The 21,965-nt window shown below is 35.2% G+C and overlaps 1 protein-coding gene across 1 annotated transcript in view; it reads left to right on the top strand.

The window, feature by feature from the left end:
* The window catches only part of LOC123536528 (uncharacterized), a 57,586-nt gene extending 37,094 nt beyond the window's left edge, over positions 1-20,492 (top strand). Inside the window, exons 2-3 of the mRNA XM_045319744.2 lie at positions 16,041-17,038; positions 19,197-20,492. Of these exons, the coding sequence (XP_045175679.2) occupies positions 16,048-17,038; positions 19,197-19,945 (1,740 nt within the window). The 5' untranslated portion in view covers positions 16,041-16,047 and the 3' untranslated portion in view covers positions 19,946-20,492. The remainder of the gene's footprint in view (positions 1-16,040; positions 17,039-19,196) is intronic.
* Positions 20,493-21,965: the final 1,473 nt, after the last annotated feature.

Here is a 21,965-nt window from a genome sequence, read left to right as displayed (position 1 = left end):
GTGTGGAACATTTCTTTGAATGTGTCTTTTTATAAGGTAAGCGTACCCGAATCCTTTTGTCATGACTTATTCCAGTAATTTCATATTCCTGGGGAGTTCATCGAACTTATTGGACATGTGTAATCATGTTTTTTTCCAACATTACGAACGTTCACAGTAACTTATATACAGGTTTTCTTGGGCGTCTTAACATTATTACGATTGTTGTCCTGGGTAAGTCCAATAAACGGATTATGTACAACCTTATATTAGCTAACATATGTCCAAGCTAATATTTTTTGGAGAGATTTTATATATCCCTCCAAAAATACACGTTTAATAACATTTCAGTACGTGATAAAGTGTCATTAACATCAATTAGCAACAAACTATATACATAATAACAGTTTTTATGTCCATGGATCCATTACTTCTCAAACTTCTTCTTGAAAATCTAATTTATCCAGACTTGGATACATCAACTGAAAAGCTCTGTCGAGCGGCTTTTTACTTGATGAAGGAGATGCTGTCCTCCCCTAGGAAGAGTTATTCTGACCGGTTTTACTTTCCGGCATCGGAGCCATTTCAATATCCGCTTGCTTCTTCTTCTCTGAGAATATTGAATACCCGCACAAACTTTTAACAGAACAGAACCGTCTGCAGTACCCTTTTTGCAGCAAAAGCAGATAAGAATGATTGCCAATGTCATTATTATAAATGATCCTAAACGGATACTCCAATGAGTATCAGTGATCAAATGATTCATAGGAATTTTCTCAATTTCTTTCAATTTTGCCGGTAATTTGATTGACGAGTTATTTTGCAGTTTTCTAGAAAGCGGTTGCCAAATGATCGAATCAGTAAAATTCAGTGTACGCAATAATTGCTCATCTTCAGGCGTTACTTGGTTTTCACTAGTATATTGGTCACACATTGATGACACAGTCATATATTTGTTTACAATTAACATGGTAGTTGCAAAATATTTAAAGGTGTTTCAAATGACAGTACATTGTTGTCATTATTTTCACATACTATTGCAAATTTCAAAGTTTCGGTCGCTATTGCCCATTGAGTTTCATACAATGAAATTTCTATTGGTAACCGTGTATTCATTGTAACGGTAACTTTACAATATTTAGACATTGCACCAGTGTTTCCCGGAAATAAACTAGTTAAACATAATTTTGATAAGATGACCAAATAATTTGGACTCTTGTTATTGCACCATTGTGTCTGAGGTAAATTGCATATTTTTCTTTCATCGTTTGTAAGAAGCGCATAATGATTTCTATCCTTATCCATGAGAAGACTGTCTGCTTCCAAATTATATGTCGCTAGTAAAACAGTCTGTACGTCTTGTCTAACTTGTATGTTCCCACAGAAAGGTACAGGTAAGTTAAATACCTGGTAAACTTCGTAGGTATATGATAATCGTAGCAGTGGTATGGACAAGATAATTATAATTTTATGATCGTCCAAAATCGCGGTAGACGATAAATGCTTATAAAATGTCCTTAAGTATGATATGGGATCACTGATTAATGTCAGTATGTGCGGTAAGTGTGTTTTGATTTCTAGTAACAAAGATCGTAAATTTCGTGGCGATATCACAGTCGGTGATACTATTCCTAAACTTACAAAGTTTATCTGATCCTTCAGGTGATCAAGATAAAACATAGCGTTTAACAACATACCTTTGATTTCTTCAATAATGAGGTCAGGTCTCAGGTACAAATCTAAGAAATAATTAGATTTTTTTTTAATCTCCTTCTTGAAATTATTGACAATGTCGACTAGTTTATCGTCTAATGAATGTAGTGAGCCTATCACTTCAATAATAGCCTGTCTATTTTCACTAATTTGAATTCGAGAAATATTCAAAATCGATATATTGTCTTCTACGATATGTATAAGTTTTGTTTGGCGATTTGCAAGGGTCTTAACATTTTTGTGAATACTCTCTAAGGATGACTCGTCTGCCAATCCAAACAAGTAGCTCATTGCCTGTCCTAAAATAGGAATGAGAGAAGGACGCGCACATGCACGTGAGGATGTGTACTCATCTTAAGATCATAGAAACCACCTATAAATTTCTCACGCGTTTCATTCAAGTATTTAACTTCTTTTCCAATGGCTTGAAAAACATTAGAATATTCTTTCCATGGTATTCGAAGTAACTGCAGCACGCCTAACATTAGTCTGTATGTATCAAAAGGTTTAAGGTCAACTATGAAACTAGCCACCTTTCTCGTGATGCTGTAATTTCATTTGTTTTCTGAAATATGACATCGTGACGTATTAATACAGACGCTGTTTTGTTAAAGAGTAATGTGCTTAAAAAGGTATGTCATAACAGATTTCCCGTTTTTCTGAAAAAAAAATACAGAAAAGTGATGTTGTATCGGAAATGTACTTATTAATTTACAATTCTTATAATAACAAAAACTCACAGAAGCCTTCTCAGAAACAAAAGCAATAAAAATTATAGTAACCCGCTTATTGCATTAAGCAGATTTCTCATCTTCCCCCGCCTAGTATCAATTCTAGGCACAGGTGTTTTCTTTACTGATTTAGGGCGGACGTTCTTCGAGACAACTGATTTCTCATTACCTAGTTGTTGCTCCGAATTATGATCCAACTGATCCGAGCTGTCAGAAGATACAGACATTTTTATCGGATTCTATCCCTATGTTTTGTTCACTGTTATGAGAATCTGAAGATTACACAGGTGTACTTGACATATCAGACTCATAACTTTCGCAATCAGACTCATTATTTTTGGGCATAATTTCGTCTTTATTTCGGTCACGTATTCTTTTTTTTTCAATTCCATAAAGGGAATGTGTAATTCATCGTCCGATTTTAACGTACGTGCTTATACTTCCTGACTAATTTGGCTAACGGGATATTTTCCTCGCTATCACTAGCAGACGAACTTGAATCATCGCTAATGGGTGGAACCACGTAATTAGCATTACGGACCGGTCGTTTAGTTTTACCGGTCGGGATTTGCCAATCATCTACCTGTGCAAACCTTATTTGTTCCGCATGACATTTAGTTGTGGAACCATCAAGCTGATTTTTGATAATGTATGTAACAGGTGATGTTTGTTGTAAAATACGATAGTAAGGTTTCCATTTAGATTCAAGTTTTCCTTTTCTGTGAAAGTTTTTTGTAATAAACTGGATCTCCAATGTCAGATTCCACCATTTTAGTATTTTTTATCCCCCGCCGATGAAATCGGGAGGGGGGTATTGAAATGGCGTTGTCCGTCCGTCAGTCCGTCAGTCAGTCCGTCCGTCCGCAGCCATTTCTCAGTAACTGCTTGGTAGAATTTCATGAAACTTGAAATAAACATGAACCAACATACTGCGATGATGCCCGTCAAGTTTTTTTTTTGATTGGTCAATTTCCCTCAGAGTTAATGCCCTTGATTTAATAAAAAATGTCCGTCTGCAGCCATTTCTCAGTAACTAACAGGTAGAATTTCATCAAATTTGAAACAGACATGAACCAAGATACTGCGCTGATGCCCGTCAAGTTTTTTTTTTTGATAGGTCAATTTCCCTCAGAGTTATTGCCCTTGATTTAATGAAAAATGTCCGTCTGCAGCCATTTCTCAGTAACTAGCAGGTAGAATTTCATCAAACTTGAAATAGACATGAACCAAGATACTGCAACGATGCCCTTCAAGTTTTTTTCGATTGGTCAATTTTCCATATAGTTATTGCCCTTTAATTGTTTAAAAATCCACAGATCTGTACATAACAAACCAACCAATTGGAAGAATTTCATTAAACTTCTTTCATTCATTTCCATGAACATTTATTATAAACATGTGATGTTGTGTACCTACACCTGGTCACCCCCTCACCCTCCCCCCCCCCCCCCCCCACATTTTTTTTTTCATTTTTCGTTTTCTATCAATATTTATAATCAACATGTAAACTGTTGTATCCTCACCCCACCCCCCACCCAAACAAACCATTCATTTTCTTTTAATTTGATTTTGACTAATGAAATTATTTGCTTCTTGGTAACATTCTTAACTTTTTGCTGGATATATTTTTTTGCCGTTCCTCAACTCTGACCCTTTCGGCGGGGGATTCCAATTAATTCATCGAATTTGCTTGTATTTGCATACTTTGCTTGTCTACGTCTTGCTCTTTTAAGATTTTAATGAACTAAAAGGAAAGACTTATGCTGTTGTTCTAAGGCAATTTTATGTGGTTCCTGTCCCACATATTTCCGTCTGGGTTTCAAAATTGTATCCAAGGGTAAAACAACATCTCGGCTAAATAGCAGAAAGTATGGGGAGAATTTTGATGATTCACTGACGCTAAAACGAATAGCGGCTAACGTTTGATTGTGATTGAGGTATACGTCCCAAGTATTCACGTTATCTTTGAATTTCTTGCTTAATACATCTCCAAGGACGCGGTGATAACGTTCAATTTTGGAAGATTGAGGATGGAATTGTTGTAACATGGTGAATATTTAAAGCGGCTAAAGTTTATATCATCATCTTATTGATATTTTCAAAACCATTATTTGTCTGAATTTCTAAAGATTATCCATATCGTTGGAATATTTCATCGCTTAACAGGTAAACTACTGTCTCGGCACTTGTATCTGGGACAGCGAAAGCTTCTGGGTAACCAGAATAGTGATCAATGAAACTCACTTTGTACTTATTCCAAGAAGTTGGATAAGGGCTAGAAATATCTAATCCCATCTTTGCAAACGCGTATGGAGGGATATCAGTTTCCTGCAACGGGGGTTTTATTTTTTGCATGTTTCTTGTTTGACAATCTACGCAACTGGCAACGTAGTTCAGAATTTCTTTATACATGTTAGGCCAGAAATATTTCTGTTTGATGGTATCATAGGTTTTATGCCTAAATGCCCATTATTGTCATGGTACTGTTTGATAACTTCTTGTCTCAAATGAGAGGGAATGTAAAGACGTAAAACTGGATCGGAATCAACATTTGAGATGTAGTAGGGAATGTTTTCATGTATAACATATCTGTTTGCAAGTGATGGCGAAAGTTTATCATTTTAAGACCTATTTTCATTTCCATCACAACTTCATCTTTCTCCTGTTCGGAAACCATATCAATGTCAGGGGACAAAATTATTTGTTTTGTATTTGATCTTCAAGGGTTAACTTGACCTCTGGCATATAGTTTTGGATTGAAATGATTAGAATTTCAAGCAGTTAGCCTTAGTATCAGAACCACACATTTTCGTCCTTAAAGAACCTGTCTCAGAGATTTTATTGAATTGTGGTTTTAAATCACCTATCTCATAAGTGTTTTTTATTGATATCAGGTTCACAAATCGTTGTCCTGAGCGGAAGCATTTTCTGGCATGCAAGATAATAAGTCAGCGACTGAATTATCTGCACCTTCCATGTACTCAACTTTGCAGTTATAGACTGCTATACTCAAAGCCCATAAATAAATTTCTTGATTTAAATGGGGCTCTCTTGGACCTTCTTGAGCGGGAAATGGTCTGTTTTATAACAAACTCCACGTTGTACAGGAAGTGGTCCATTTTCTATAGTGCATAAAAAATCGCGTATGCTTCATTCTCTTTTACCGGGTACCGGGTTTGAGTATCGCTTATCTTGTGTGACAGGTAGTAAATTGGTTTCTCATTTCGTGCACCAGATCTAACCTCTTTGACACATGTTGGAGGTGGTAAGTTTTTAATGACCTCTACCTTCTTTGGATCAGGTCTGATTCCATCCAAATTTATGACAAACTTAAAGTCATTTGTTTCAGCCTTCATAAAACAACATTTCTTTAGCTTCAAGTTATGCTGTCTTAACCTATCAAATACTTGCTGAATGTGTGTCAAATGTTCCTCAAGTGATGAAGAAAATATTAAGATATCATCCAAGTACGCAGTCAAATCCTTCTAATACATGTGACGTTAGGTCCTGCAAAAATAGCTGGCGCATTAGCTAGACCAAAGGCATGACCTTTAACTCAAATAAACCATCAAAATAGGTGGCAAAGGCTGTCTCTATCATGTCTTTCCCACCATGGCAACTTTTCAATAACCAGATATAAGATTGAGAGACGTAAAGTATATTGCTTTGCCTAGTAGCGCCAAAATGTCATCAATAAGTAGTAATTGATAGGAATTTGGTTTTGTATTTTGTTTAAAGCTTTACAATCAACACAGAATCTTTTAGAACCATCTTTCTTATCTACAATAACAACTAGGAAGCTCCAAGGTGATTTTGATTTTCTGATAATGTTAGCGTCTAACATTTCATCAACAGCCTGTGGAACTATTTTCCTGTTATTTAAAGGTATTCTGTAGGGTCTCAACTTGATAGGAGGATAATCACCAGTGTCAATTTTCTTAAATCATACATTTTGTTTGTTGAATTCACTATAACAACAGGAATAGATCTATCATTTTCTAGTTTAGACACAGAATTTGCAGCTAATAGTCCAGGTTCATGGCTTATGAAACCATTTTCAACAGCTGACACTTGACAAATCTGGCCTGTAGTCAGAAAATTTGCATTGTTTCTTACCTTACAGTTGCAAAGTATGTATGGAACTCTTGATTTAACCTTATTATAGAGATATATGAATATCTTCCTGAATTAGGACATATTTTCCATCAACTTGAATACAGCCTAGTTCATAATAAATTCCAACAGCATTTTTAAGTAACCAGTCTTTGTCTAGAATTATTCTTCGGTTCATTTCAGGAACAGCATAGAAAGAATGGCTCTTTCTTATACCTCCAATTTCAAAAATAATATCACAATTCAACGATCCACCAGCCACCGATTGCAAGAAAGCTTTTCGACTTTTATCTAATTTTTCTTTCGGATTTAACTTTGCAAAAACATCTTTATGTATTAATGAGACATCAGCTCCGGAATCTATCAACGCCCAATATTTTTGTTTTTGAATTCTAATCAAACAAGAATTTGGATTTGATATTGTTGCAATGTTATAAGTTGGTATGCTCTTGTTTCTGTATTTATGTACCCCTCACACCGGTCTCTACATGCAATTCGTTTATATGGCTGCTTTGTCTGTCAAACCCTGCACCCCTTGGCTTGTCAGCTTTGCATTGACTTGGAAAGTGACCTACTAATTGACAATTCCAACAGACTATATATGCCCTATCAACAGGTCGTCTCTGAGTCCTGTCCTTTTAACCTTGTGTTACCGCGGTGACCTCACGCTGCTTTTTATAACAATGTTTTGCCAAATGACCTGGTTTATGACAGTGAAAACATTTTTGTTTCCTAAAGTGGTCAACGTCCATTGTTTGTTCATGAGATTTTCCGTCGTTGGATAAATATTCATGTCCAGTCCTTAACCTAAATCTTTTCTGCAACTTGTGCTCAGTTGTAGCGGTATCAATAGCATTTTCCAAATTTACAGGGTTCGGACGTATAACCTTAAGTCATGTGTTTCTAGGATGAGCATCCATATATCTGTGTATGAAATCACTGACCGGGCCTCTGCTAGCCTGATAAGCAACCAATTTTATGCTTTCCTCTGCCATCCCCACCAAAAGAGAATATTTTCAATACTCTTAATCCATTCTTTAAATTGTTTTGTGTCCCCCTCAAAAGGTTTAATGACTTTGGCAACACGCTGTGCTCCTACTGTGGTTGTTAAACCAGGGGCCGTATTCATAAAGCATCTTAAGTATAAGAAATTGATTATTTACTTAAGTATTACTTAGGTAAGAAATTTATTTTACTTAATTATATTTGTTATTCATAGAACAACTTAATAAGTAATTCTTGGCTTTTATTGTGAACGAAAACATTTGAAAAAACAACATTAATTTCAGACAGATACAACATGCACAATTATGTTTGAAGTGGTTTTATCTGAAAAAAAGAACACTTTAATGGTACTCACGACGCTATTTTGTTTTCTGACTTAAGTCATTTCTTACGCATCTTAAGTTTAAGCTGTTTTATGAATAGGACTTACGTTTTTTTTTACTTAGACTTAAGCTGAAATCACCACAAACTTAAGTAAAATCTTCAACTTAAGTCAAAACTTATACTTAAGATGCTTTATGAATACGGCCTCTGAAATTTGATCCCCATAGTCCTGAACATGTGAAAAAACTCGGCCTGTTCACGTTCTGCCATGTTTGCTAGAATATTCAATAATACTCACGTTTGCGAATAACGGTTAAAAATCCAAACATCAAAGCACAGCACATCTGACAGCAGAAACAGAGTCCAGCACAAAATTGTCACAGCACAAACAAAGTCCCCATTGTGTGCATGTCCAAGTTATTTAATTATCCTGGTCATAAGGCGCAAAATTAATTACTACATGTAACACTTTACATTTTGTATTGGCGTACAGATAACTAACGCGTTGTGTTTTGTCTGTATCTCTATTTCAATATACATAATTGCATTTAATGTATAATATCCCAGTTTCGTTTTTAAAATCAAATAACCTCCAGAACTCTAACGGTCTTAATCTATTTCAACCTCAAAACCCCCAAAACCTTCCCGTACGTCTGTGCGTAACCTTTTTTAGTAAATCCAACAGGTCACGTGCTTCTACCTGATTAGGTAACAGTTCTCCTGAGAGGTACTCAGACAGGTATATTTAGACGCAGCAATATCTACCTGTTAATCACTCTTCCAGGCCTGATCTTATAATTCCAGGTAATATTCATGTGCGTAGCCCAATAGTGTTACAATTTGATTCATTTGCATATGAACTCCAAAGAATGATTTTATTAAATGACAAATCATTCTGCGGGATATATTGTTTCTTATGGTAGATCAAAACATTTAGATCAAAATCTACAATGTAGAATTTGATAACTTCAGACTATATTTAGTAAATCTGGCAAATAAAAAAGAAATGGTCGCGTATTTCATTGTTTTCTAGACTTAGTTGAGAACAAATGAAGAAAACGCAAGATTTTATAATGAAGTATACTGGAAAATCTTAAATTTAGTAGTTTCGCTAGTAATTTACCTACAGTTAAAATTTTAATGTAACTTCTCACAGTCATCAAACAAATGGTCTATACTATGATGACATAAAATATATAGATTATATAGTTATAAGATTTTTGGGCATAATTGAAAAGGTCCACATATTTCAAGCTGATTTTAATGCAATATTTGGAATGAATTACTTAACGTGGGTCTTTTTTATATTTCATTTAGTTTAGGTAACTAATTTGTTTCTTGTTTGCTTTTTTTTTTATTTGATTTACATATTTATAGTGCATCAATGCTATTATTATTATTTGTGGATTTACACTCTAACATAATTAAACTGACATTTATCTCCAGTTGTGTCTGGCTATGTGAATGAAAAATATCAGATTGATGGAACTATGCAAGTGCATGGGACGAAAAAGCCTCGTTTCCTATTCATCTGTTTACATATTCAGTCTTTCCACAACAGTTTATTGACTTATACTGACTGTGAATATTAACAGAGCGTCAGCTGGTCTACGTGAGACGTGAACATTCTCTCAATTACCGGCAGTCAGTGTAATCACTCATCTAGATATTGTTTCCAGCGTGTCAGGGGCACTCTTAATAATGGCTTTTGAATCAAACATATGCATTCAGTTTTATATATGCGATATCAAGGTTTGAATTATGAGGAATTATATTTTGTTATCCCTTTAAAGAAAGTTTTTACAAAATATTACATAACATTTTACCGAAATTGACGTTACGCCAGAACAAAAAGCGTTAACAGCTTGTAACAGTTTAAAAATGGATAAGGTATTCCATTTTTGTAAAAGGCCACGTTGAAGAAAATTCGAAGCAAAGTACTGTAATTTAATTGCGATTAACTCAATGGTTTGTGGTAGTTCTACTTGTAAGGCCTGACTTTAGTTTGACATTGTTAGACGTTTAATCGGGATTGACGTTGTAAGATGTTTAAAAAGACGTTTAATTGGGTTTGACGTTGTACAATGGTTGAGTTTAACTTTGTAAGATGTTTTATTGAGTTTAATGTTATATGGTGTTTTACTGGCATTGCTGTTATACGTTTCAATTGTGCGTTATTAAATACAGTATATTTTGTGATAAGACATTTGATAATGATAAAGATAAATACCTCGTTTAAGGCAGTAATAAAAAAATTTAATCTTGAAACTCTTAGAATATCCTTTGTAGTCGATTCTATATTTTTTAATAAATTATAATATACTTTGCCAACTCAGATACCATTTTTTCTGCAAAAATAAGGTTAAATCCATTCATTAATTATTCTTATTATACTAATCATTTAGGTACGTTCTGCAAGACTTACTATTTGACGAGCTTTTGACAAGTCGAAATCAAAATTAGAGAATTAGAGAAGCAACATATGCTGTTTTTTTTATTTTTGTCTTTGCTTAAAACAATTTTGATATATTTTATATTTGTTTAATTTTTCTGTATTTCGTCCAATCATTCAAATTCTTTCTCAAACGTTTGTCAATACATTTGTATTTGTATGTTGTAGACTTTGTATGGAATAGGATACGTAGAAATACATAATTCGCTCCAGAAATAGCTCCATAAAGATCTCTTTTATTTTGCTTATTATACAACTTCATTTCTTTTCAAATAAAATAATAGAAGTGTCTTATCTTAATGGCATACATTTGGACATTCCCGATTGTACAATTAAGTCTAATTGTTTTGATTGTTTCTGAATTTTATTACTAAAGAATTATTATGTCTCATCCATGCACAATGTGAAAGACAGATCACAAATTGCTACTTATGAAATATAATAAATAGCAATCATATTTGAATGAAAACAGACTTGATTATAGGATTCCATCGTGTGTATTCTGATGTAGCACGTCGAATGAAGGTTAGCATTCGAAAAACTACACAAATTGTTCAGGCACACAACTATTATACTTAAGTTAGAAGGTCAATAATAACAATCGGGAGTTTATTTTCATTAGACAATGCAGCCTTCTTCGGAAGTAAAAAAAGCTTATTGTGCACGTGGCTTTCCGTAAGAACCGAAGAATGCCTGAACAGAATACGTTTGAAGATTGTTATATGCCAATACCTTTACACCTGCTATGTTCATATCCGGCTTGAGTGTAAGGTACTTCTTTTACGCTGTCCTTAAAGTTGAGAACACGGTGGGAATAAAAAGTTTTAAGTTTGTGCACAATTAACTATAAACTTACCAGTGGTGGTTTTTCTCATTTACTGATCCAGTGCGTTTACTTGCTCGTTTCGTCCTCCGTCAATGCTTTAATGATGTAAACATCTGTGCATATACTGTTACAAGATTAAGGTTTAACTAGCTTACATTTTGGAATTCTTTCCGTATCTTTGTTTTACGGTTATGTCAAAAAAATATGTAATTGCAACATTAAGCCGACCGTCAACAAATAAACCAGTAACTTATTTCTATTGTAGTTGTTACATAAAATTACATGTGAGTGCCACAAGGGATCTATTTTAGAGCCCCCAGCAAAATATTGATGTTATAGCAACACAACAAATGTATCGTGTCTTGTACATAATGAACAAAATGTTTTCTAAAAATGTTATCTAGAACAAAAGAAAAATGAAAGGCTCCTTAGCATCTGAATACAGTGGTAGCTTAAGTTAGATTGACATATGAGCCGTGCCATGAGAAAACCAACATAGTGGCTTTGCGACCAGCATGGATCCAGACCAGCCTGCGCATCCGCGCAGTCTGGTCAGGATCCATGCTGTTCGCTAACAGTTTCTCCAATTCCAATAGGCTTTAAAAGCGAATAGCATGGAGAAAACCAACATAATGGGTTTGCGACCAGCATGGATCCAGACAAGCCTGCGCATCCGCGCAGTCTGGTCAGGCTCCATGCTGTTCGCTTTAAAAGCCTATTGGAATTGGAGAAACTGTTAGCGAACAGCACGGATCCTGACCAGACTGCGCGGATGCGCAGGCTGGTCTGGATCCATGCTGGTCGCATACCCACTATGTTGGTTTTCCCATGGCACGGCTCATATTATTTTCAAAATAATTATCATTTTAGCTAAGGTTACTATCTCAGATACCAATGGTTACTATTCAGGATATGTTGGTTACTATCTTGGATAAACGTGTTCCTAAAGACAAAATGAGCCGTGCCATGAGAAATCCAACATAGTGGTTTTGCGACCAGCATAGATCCAGACCAGCCTGCGCATCCGCGCAGTCTGGTCAGGATCCATGCTGTTCGCTAACAGTTTCTCCAATTCCAATAGGCTTTAAAAGCGAACAGCATGGATCCTGACCAGACTGCGCGAATGCGCAGGCTGGTCTGGATCCATGCTGGTCGCAAACCCATTATGTTGGTTTTCTCATGGCACGGCTCAAATAATGAATTTTGTTTTTCAAATTATATATTTAGCATATGTATTTTACATATAGATTTTAGTTGTTTTGTAGTAACAGTCAGTCAATAAAAATGCCAATAAATTAAATGATTACAAAAGGTGTATGTTGGACTATTTAAAGGATCAAATTACTCACACTTCAATCAAGCTCTCATTTCCTGGATATACAAAGGTTCGATCATCGTTTGTTTTAATGGAAAGCATATCTATATTCAAACTCGCAAAAAGTGGGTTACCAAACAATTTATGTGAAATGTACAAACAAACAGAAATGACAAATGATACGTTTTTAATTTTACGGCCAAACACAAAAAGAAATTTTTATATAGTATATGTTTTGTTTTTTTTTTTGTTTTTTTTTTTTGGTTGGGTTTTACGTCGCACCGACACATTTTAGGTCATATGACGACTTTCCAGCTTTGATGGTGGACGAAGACCCCAGGTGCCCCTCCGATATAGTATATGTAACATGAAACATAGTATATGTATGAACCGTTCATTTATAGTTATCTGCCTATAGATGTAGAATCGCCACGCTCTCTAAAGCGTTTAAGTCAAAGCGCAGCAACTGGATTACCATGTCATAAATAAACATTTGAAATATGTTTCGAAATTATAATAATTTGTATTTTTGTTCTTCATTTATATTTATATTATTTTCTCTTTTGATATTTAATTCTATCATGCTATCGTCATCGGTTATTATTTTGTCTTTTTTATTTTGTACGAATTTTATTTGTATATGAATGATAAATGTGATATACTGCCAGAGAGACTCACTTACTCACTTACTTACTTATTTATTTACTTATTTTCTTACCAAGAAGAACAAAAACAAAGTCTTTCTTGAGCGGTCATTTTATCAACATCTCTCACTTCCTCTAAACCACTAAGCTCTGCATATTGACTTTATCTAGTTTGCCATCTTTTTGATCGAACGAATCACGTCTTGGTTTGAAAATTCAATTCCGTGTTGTAAACTACATTGAATTTCTCGTTTTTTTATGCATCTATCTTTCTGACCACGGTTTAGAAGAAACAGGCTTTATTCTTAATTTCTTAATAGTGTATTCAGTTGAGTGAACACAATTTGCACGATTTCTTACTTGATTAAGTGCAGAAGAAAAGATCAATTTATGAAATGTGACAAAGTCTGGCTATATTATTTCCCAGAGGTGCGATAAGCCTGGCGAAGCTGTTGATTACCATCATGGTTAAACATGTTACACGCTTTAAATCATTGTCGATATCGTAATTTTGGCTTATATCTTTGGATTAATTCATTTCGATTGCCAAGGATAGGCACTGACCCTGGATTGAAATTAATATACAAAGATGTTGGTCTAAAATCTAATACCTTATTGTTACAGATTCTGAAATTATTTAACTACCATAATTACGTTAATAAGGTTCTGGTAGATTTTCTTCATGTCAAGCAATTTTATTACGTACGTTATAATATAAAATAAAAAAGAGATGTTTACCACGCCAAAGGGTATTGAAAAGAAATTTTATAAATTAAATTAAAGACAAACGAAATCACGGCATGTTATTACTCATAATTTAAAAAGATTTAGTATTCATAATTTTAAGCAGTATTTGAGACAAAAAGTAACTGTCACACCAATTATCAACTTTATATTATAAACCAATTGAGTAACTTTAATTGTCAGTATGTACTATGTAATATATATAAAATAACAAATGCCTTATATGTACCAGTCCACGAAAGTTTAAATCATTGTCACCAGACAAGAAGGAACATGCCACTGTACATGTTATACTTTACCACCAGGTATACTATAAGAATCATGGTCATGAACGGAGCTATATACTTACGCATTTAATCCAAGTCTTTTTTCTGTTACGTTTGCGGAAACATAAAATACGCGGAGTGTCCTTTCGATAAAAAAAAAAAGATTGAGACAATATGACTGATGCACGATGGAAGATAAATTACCTTTTTAGTTCCCTACTGGTTGAAAACCAGTTTCGGGGACTATAGGAATGCGCTTTTCCGTCCGTCCGTCATTCCGTGCCCGCGAAATGATGGTTAAGTGACTTCAAAACGGTACTTTCTCTTTGATGTCATTCATTCAGTTCTGTTTATGTGACCTTTTTCTTTTTATGTGACTGATAGAACAATAGAGAGAACAATGGGGGTGTCACATGAATACCGTTTCGTGAGAACGTCCGTCCTTCCGTCCGTCCGCAATTTCGTGTCCGGTCCATAACTTTGTCATTCATTAAGGGATTTTTATATTACTTAAAACAAATATTCTCCATGAAGAGACGATGTGACATGCGCAAAACGTGGACCCCTAGCTTAAAGGTCAAGGTCACAATTGGAGGTCAAAGGTCAACAGGGCTTTTTTCCTGTCCGGTCAATAACTCTCCCATCCATGAAGGAATTTGAATATAACTTGGCACAAATGTTCCTCATAATAAGACGATATGTCATGCATAACTTTCAGAACCCTAGCTCAAAAGTCAAGGTCACATTAAGCAATCAAATGTTAACATGGCATGAACAGGGTCTGTTTCGTGTCCGGTCCATAACTCTGTCATTCATTAAGGGATTTTAAGATCACTTAGCACAAATGCTTCCTATGATGAGACGACCTGTCGTGTGCAAATCCCGGACCCCTTTCTTAAAGGTCAAGGTCACAATTTGGGGTCAAATGTCAACAGGGCTTTTTTCCTGTCCGGTCCATAACTCTGCCATCCATGAAAGGGATTTTGATATTATTTGGTACAAATGTTTCCCATGATGAGACAACGTGTCGTGTACAAAACCCGGAGCCCTAGCTCAAAGGTCAACGTCACAATTGGAGGTCAAAGGTCAATAGGGTTTTTTTTCATGTCCGGTCCAGATCTCTATCATCCATCAAGGGATTACAATATTACTTGGCATAAATGTTTCCATTGATGAGACGACGTGCCATGCGTAACACCTAGAACCCTAGCTTAAAGGTCAAGGTGACACATTGAGATCAAAGGTCAATAGGATTTTTTTTCCTGTCCAGTCTATAACTTTGTTATGCTAAACAGGATTTGAATATCAGTTTGCACAAATATTCCCCTTGATGAGACAACATGTCATGCGCAAAACCCGGGCCCTAGTTCTAAGGTCAAGGTCATACTTAGAGGTCAAATGTCAAATTCAAGAATGACTTTGTCCGGAGCATTTTTCTTTATGCATTGTGGGATTTTGATGTAACTTGGCACAAATGTTCACCACCATGAGACGGATTGTCATGCGCAAGAACCAGGTCCCTAGGTCTAAGGTCAAGGTCATACATAGAGGTCAAAGGTCAAATTCAAGAAAGACTTTGTCCGGAGCATTTCTTCTTCATGCATGGGGGGATTTTGATGTAACTTCGCACAAATGTTCACCACCATGAGGCACTACCCTTGTTTTTAGAATTACGTCCCTTTGTTGTTATTATAAATAGATTATATTGTAACTTGCGCAATTGAAATGAGTAAGTATATTTTCCCGTTTATGACTATGGTCCTTGTTACATACCTAGCTGTAGGGTATAACATGCTTTTTGGTCTGGTGCCAGGGGTTTAAACTCTATTTTATGCAACTGCTTTTATTCTCTGCCAAAAATATCTTATATGTATATGCCGTAGAATGTGTTGCTAAATTTTACCAGAATTTTTATTTATATATTTCAGTTAAAGAATGGACAAACAATGGAAGCATCTACTGCTTAGCATTCTCCTGGTAACCAGTAACATCTGTCAAATTGTCGGACAAAACTACGACGAATCAACAGATTTTGATGAATTCGAATTGCCTGGTGCGGAAGGTTATACAGATAATTTACAAAAGAGACTAAGCAAATTTGTGCGAATCGGTCGAGGCCTAAGTTCTTTCATTAGAATTGGAAGACAAGTTCCATTTGAAGAATTAGACTTTTACCAATCTGCAGATATTCCACATGCAATTGATAATGAAAATGGTGATACCGACAATAGTGCCTTTTTTGAACTGGAACCGGAAAATATTAATAAACCTTCAAAACGACTAAGTTCATTTGTACGAATTGGACGGAATTATAACGGAGGAAATGTACTTCCAGAAAACGATGTTAATAAACGTGCGGCAGCTTTCATTCGCATGGGTAAATTTCCTACTTCCGCATTTCTGAGGAATCGCCCTGGAAGAGTTGATGGTTACAATTCGCAACCTTATTATCGTCGTACTGGTAGGATTGGCCATTCTTCATTTATTCGAATAGGGAAAAGGGATACCTCAGACGCTCTCAGACGCATGTCCGAAAATGAAAACCAGTATGAAAATGGAGATTTGATACAGCAGTTGAAAAATGCACAGAGTGATGATGAAATTGAATCCATACTCAAAACTGATAACAGCAGATATCTTAAAATTGGTAGGGACGTTGAAGATGAATCTATTGAAAAAGGTATAAATGAAACTGATAACAAAAGATATCTTAAGATCGGTAGAGACGTTGAGGATGAATCCAGTGAAAAGGATACTGAAATCTCGTCGCTCGCAGCTGCACAGGATGACAAAACGGTGGAATCACTCGATAAAAGACTGAGCAATTTCGTTCGTATCGGGAAAGGGGGTCCATCACCTATTGAATATCCATACAACTGGCCGGACACACAACAACAAAAGCGATTAAGCAATTTTGTCAGAATAGGTAATGCCATTTGTACATATTAATTCAGCTGTAACAGTCGAACGTGATTAATGAACATTCAGTTACTGAAAAACGCTAAAATATCACTTAAATACTTAAATCCTAGCAGTTGTAAAGGTGGCCCTTTCCCATTTTGGACATATCAGGGTTTGTTGCAAAGTTGAGAGACTTGACACGTTATTAAAACTATATTGTTGTAATCCTGTTGCATTCATCAACCTAAAGTATTAAGGTTTACCCAAAAATTTGCATCTCACCTAGCGCATCCGTCTGTTTGTCTGTCCATCCGCATTATTTTATACAGTGTGTTAAAAGCGGAAATCATGATCTTCAGAAAACCTTGTTTTTTTTTTTTAATTTAAAAGTTGGTGATAATGATATATACGATAAGACATAAAAAAAACCTTTCTAAATTGCAGTGCACATGCTTAGTTATAATTAAAATCTTACCTACATGTATGTAGACTATAGACTGAATATTCTTGCCTACCTAGCGGGGAAAGTATACATTTGTCCGAGCACGCGCCAGGGATAGATATTCCTTTTTTTCCCTAGGGAAAATTCTTGTCTAAAATAGCGTGCACCAAGGTGACGTCACATAGTACTGGCACTATTGTGACGTCAAAAACTATATAAATTATGCCAGGAAATACCCAAATCTATTTGTCTCTACGATCTATTTTTAACGTGATAGGCAAGAAAAATGATCTAACATGTCTGCCTGTGTAAGGCAGCTGTTTTCCAAACCCTCGGGAAAGCTTGGATAAAAAACTTCGCGTTTTCCATTCCACACTGTCCCTCGGGTAGGGAAAACCCCGTCTTACACAGGCAGGCATGTAAGATCCTTATAATGAAATACAAAGTCAACGTTAACCAGTTATAAACCATATGTAACATTAACAATGCCACTATGAATACCTGACCTCACACTTTTTCTACCACACAAAAACTGAAGATTACTAATTTGTTTCTTTATGATCATGGAACTCATTCAATGTATATACATACTAATCAGAGTTCCGTCTAAGCAGGTGTTATGGACATTGCAGTTCATTTCATTATCTTTCGTAAACACATTGTCCTTCGAATCGACAGCTATTACTTTCTCTTTGTCGCGATATATGCTCTCAAAAGATGTTCTAATGGGTTTATTTTACAATTGATATTCGTGTAACCATGAAACTTCTATTCCCATAAGCCACCATCAGTCAATCTCCTACTAACTATAAATTCATTACCAAACAACTGATGTTGGTTTCCCCTTTGTGGACAAGAAAGAGGATTATAATAGAAGATAGATACCACAAATTAGTGTTGCGTTGACTTTCTCCTCAATAACACTTGAGTTACAATAGTTCAGATTAGAAACACAATGGCAATTAAACATTTTTGTTTTCTTTGATACTTATCATATTAAGATTACAACAAAGTGGTTAAGATGTCTGTTAGGATAGTTCATTACGTTTATTAGATCTATGACATTTTACGGTGAAAACAAAAACAAAACCCTTGTGGGGCTTTCAACACATAAAGCTTTGGTTTATTCAAGAAACTTACTCGGTGGGACAAGTGAGAAAGTGACATCTTGAAATTTGTAATAAACAGATATACAAGTATCTTATTTGAACGTCCGGTCTTTCATGTATACAGATTCTGGCTTGTAACTGAGGTACTGAAAGGCTTTACCTGACACGCAAGATCGTAAAAATTATTTATTAGTTTACAATTATATACAGACAGAACATATTTAACACTTATTTCTTAAAAGAAGTATACCAGAAGAGTTTAGTGAAAACCGTTCCTTCCATATTTGTACATATTTGTTTGGTCTCAACAAGACGTAATAAATACTGTAGTATCGCCTCCCAGGTTCTTTCATTTGTTTAAAGCGTAAGTAGTTAAGCTGAATAGTCTTTTTTGAGTCTTTCTAGATCCATTTTCATTAGAATGTAGTTTAAAAGGATGCTCTGTTTTAAAAAGCATAATTAGGTGATTTAATCGTCAGATTGTATTAAATTAACGCAGAGACAAAAAAATGTTTAAATGTATTGACATTACTACTAGCACCACCGTTCAATTTATACATTTCGTAGTAATTTAGTTTGTCCTTTATGCTGTTCTATATCTTATGACTACAAAGCAAATTATTTATTTTCAGGAAGGAATAGTGATAACCTCGATAAAAGAATAAGTTCCTTCGTAAGAATTGGAAGAGGACGGAACCTGGCAGATGACATCGCGAAACGCCGAGTCAGTTCTTTTGTGAGAATAGGAAAGAAGTCCAAAACGATTGATCCAAATACTGAACAGAGAACCAGACCACTTGTTGGAACATTGAAATCAACTGACTTCAATAACGGAAACAAAGCGAAAAGAATAAGCTCATTTGTACGAATAGGAAAAAACCCAGAACAGTTAGATAATGAAATGAACAAGAGGTATAGTTCTTTCGTTAGAATCGGAAAAAGTGGCAACAGTCTGGAAAATGATTTGGCTAAAAGGTACAGTTCTTTTGTAAGAATCGGTCGAAATTATCCGCAGTCAGAAAATGAGTACAATAAACGTTTAAGTTCATTTATAAGAGTAGGAAAGAACAATCCCGGAACAGACAATGAATATAACAAACGTTACAGCAGCTTTGTAAGAATCGGAAAAGACAGTCCATCCATTATTGATAATGCTGCCAAAAGGTATAGTTCGTTCGTACGAATAGGAAAGAACAGCGACGATTTCGACCCTAGCTATGACAAAAGGCTGAGCTCTTTCATTCGTGTCGGAAAGGAAATGAATGGCATGAGAAATTATCCAGAGGATACGCAATCAGGCGACAGCTACAAAGATCAAACACGTAAAATAGAAAAAAGAGCAGCAAGTACTGAACAAATCAACAAAAAAGTAAACATGTGAGTTTACTCTTCTGCGATCACCAGATGATTCTCGCCAGAATCCTGGAAAATCCGGATTAGACTCTTAAAAAACAGAAATATAATTTAAGAAGTCAGAGAAAAACATTATTGCAATCATTTTTGTTTTGTTTTGAAAACGTTTAAGAAAAAACTTAGCATGGCGTGTCAAGCAGAATATTAAATGAGCCATACTTCAGGAAAATTTAAAGACATTGGGTGTAATGCCGTGGTTCTCACCATGAACACTGTTTAACGTTGGTTTCGTAGATACTTGCGTGCTAAATGATTTGCTGGCTTAATCATACCTGAAACATATCGACGGTTATTCGAATGCTTCACTTTGTAACTGTAAGATGTAATACTTGGTTTTCTTTGTTGACTCTTGTTTATGTTTTTATAACTTCTGAGAAACAAAACATATTTCATTTTTTTAAATCAATGATGCAATTCCCTTTCTATAAGACTAGTACAAAATATTGAAGTAGATATATTTTTGTGATCTTTTATTAAATTGTTACAAAGTTAATTAAAATAAAACATCTGGCTTATGCTTAGTTTGCTAAATCGTAGATACGCCTACAAGAGTTCGTATATAAATTTAAAATAGCTATAGCCCATTACTCAGCGCCTACGTTTATCTTACACCTTCTATCGGACGGCTGCGTTCTTAAAATGTGACTTTTCCTATTGGACTTCTGTCCTTTTTTTTTATTGAACTATATATTGAAGTTAATAACTTGATAAACCAAGGCTGTAAATCCGTAATGAACATATTCAGTCGAACCGGGTCTTGGCTGTGCACAATGTTTTAAAAAAAACCTCTCCATTAACACAGTAGTACCATGTATCGGTCCCATACCTGGATTCAATGCTACTACATTAATTTTTCAGGTTTCTGTTTTAAAAAATGGTATACATTCAATGTTCATATTATAGATGTCCATTTCAGTCGAGGTCAAGCGGCATCAGGCCTGAGGCACTTCCCATTTCCTCACAAGATCAGGCTCGGTCAAAATGAGTCTGACACATTCTCCCAGTGATTGAAAAGAAGCTTCACTGAAGGCTAAACAGTACTTATTTTCTTACGAGATCATAATTATTCAAATGTAATATAAAATTACTATTTTCACTTTCTCAACATAACAATCCATAACCCGTTGCTTTGCGCGTTTGATAAGAGTACAAGGTATTAAAACCATTCAAGGGACAAGAAATTAAATTGCAGTTTGTATGTTTCGCAGGTAGCATAACATATTTTACTCCAGAATACCAGACTTTCACTTAACGGCTAGCCACATGTCAAAATACTGCAACTGGGATTGTCCAGTTAAAAAGTATTTAAATCAAAGGAGTCCCTGTGTAGATGGTGTTAGTTTTCAGTTAATAAAACAGATATTTTCATTCTGCATCTTACTGTTTACAGTATAATACGAGATTATATGCGTAATGAACTCTCCTTTGTAACCTGTTAGCTATTATTGTATTAATACAATAAGAAGGAAAGAAATTTAGTTCCATAATGTGTCTTTAATTTTGTTCATAAGAAAAATTACTCTGTTACCAGCTTTCCGTTAAGATTTTGTTTATTTATTTTGTTGGGGTTAACGTCACACCGACACAATTATAGGTCATACAGCGACTTTTCAGCTTTGATGGCGGAGGAAGACCCCAGGGTCCCTGCGTGCATTATTCCATCACGAGCGGAAACATGGGTAGAACCTTCCGTAAGCCAGCTGGTTTTCGTTAAACAGGTCGGTTGCAGATGTAAATGGTGAAAGTGCGTGAAGAGTACAACCAGCACAACAGTATTTTGATATCTTATATGAACTATTCGACACCATCATATCCAGCAGGAAAAGAATAGTTGGAAATTCATACATATTTTTCTGCCTCGAAATAATGTCATAAATATGGTAAGTTTCACTAACCTAACACCAGTTGAACGTTGGCATTGTTTAGAGTACAGAGGACGTTGTTCGAATTTACTTTGTCTATAACAAATAAAGAAAGTTTTATGTTTT

The sequence above is a fragment of the Mercenaria mercenaria genome, chromosome 17 (assembly GCF_021730395.1).
Source record: "Mercenaria mercenaria strain notata chromosome 17, MADL_Memer_1, whole genome shotgun sequence".
In the NCBI taxonomy this organism is placed as follows: domain Eukaryota; kingdom Metazoa; phylum Mollusca; class Bivalvia; order Venerida; family Veneridae; genus Mercenaria; species Mercenaria mercenaria.
Note: the sequence above shows the minus strand (reverse complement) of the source record. Positions and strands in the feature narration are given on the sequence as shown.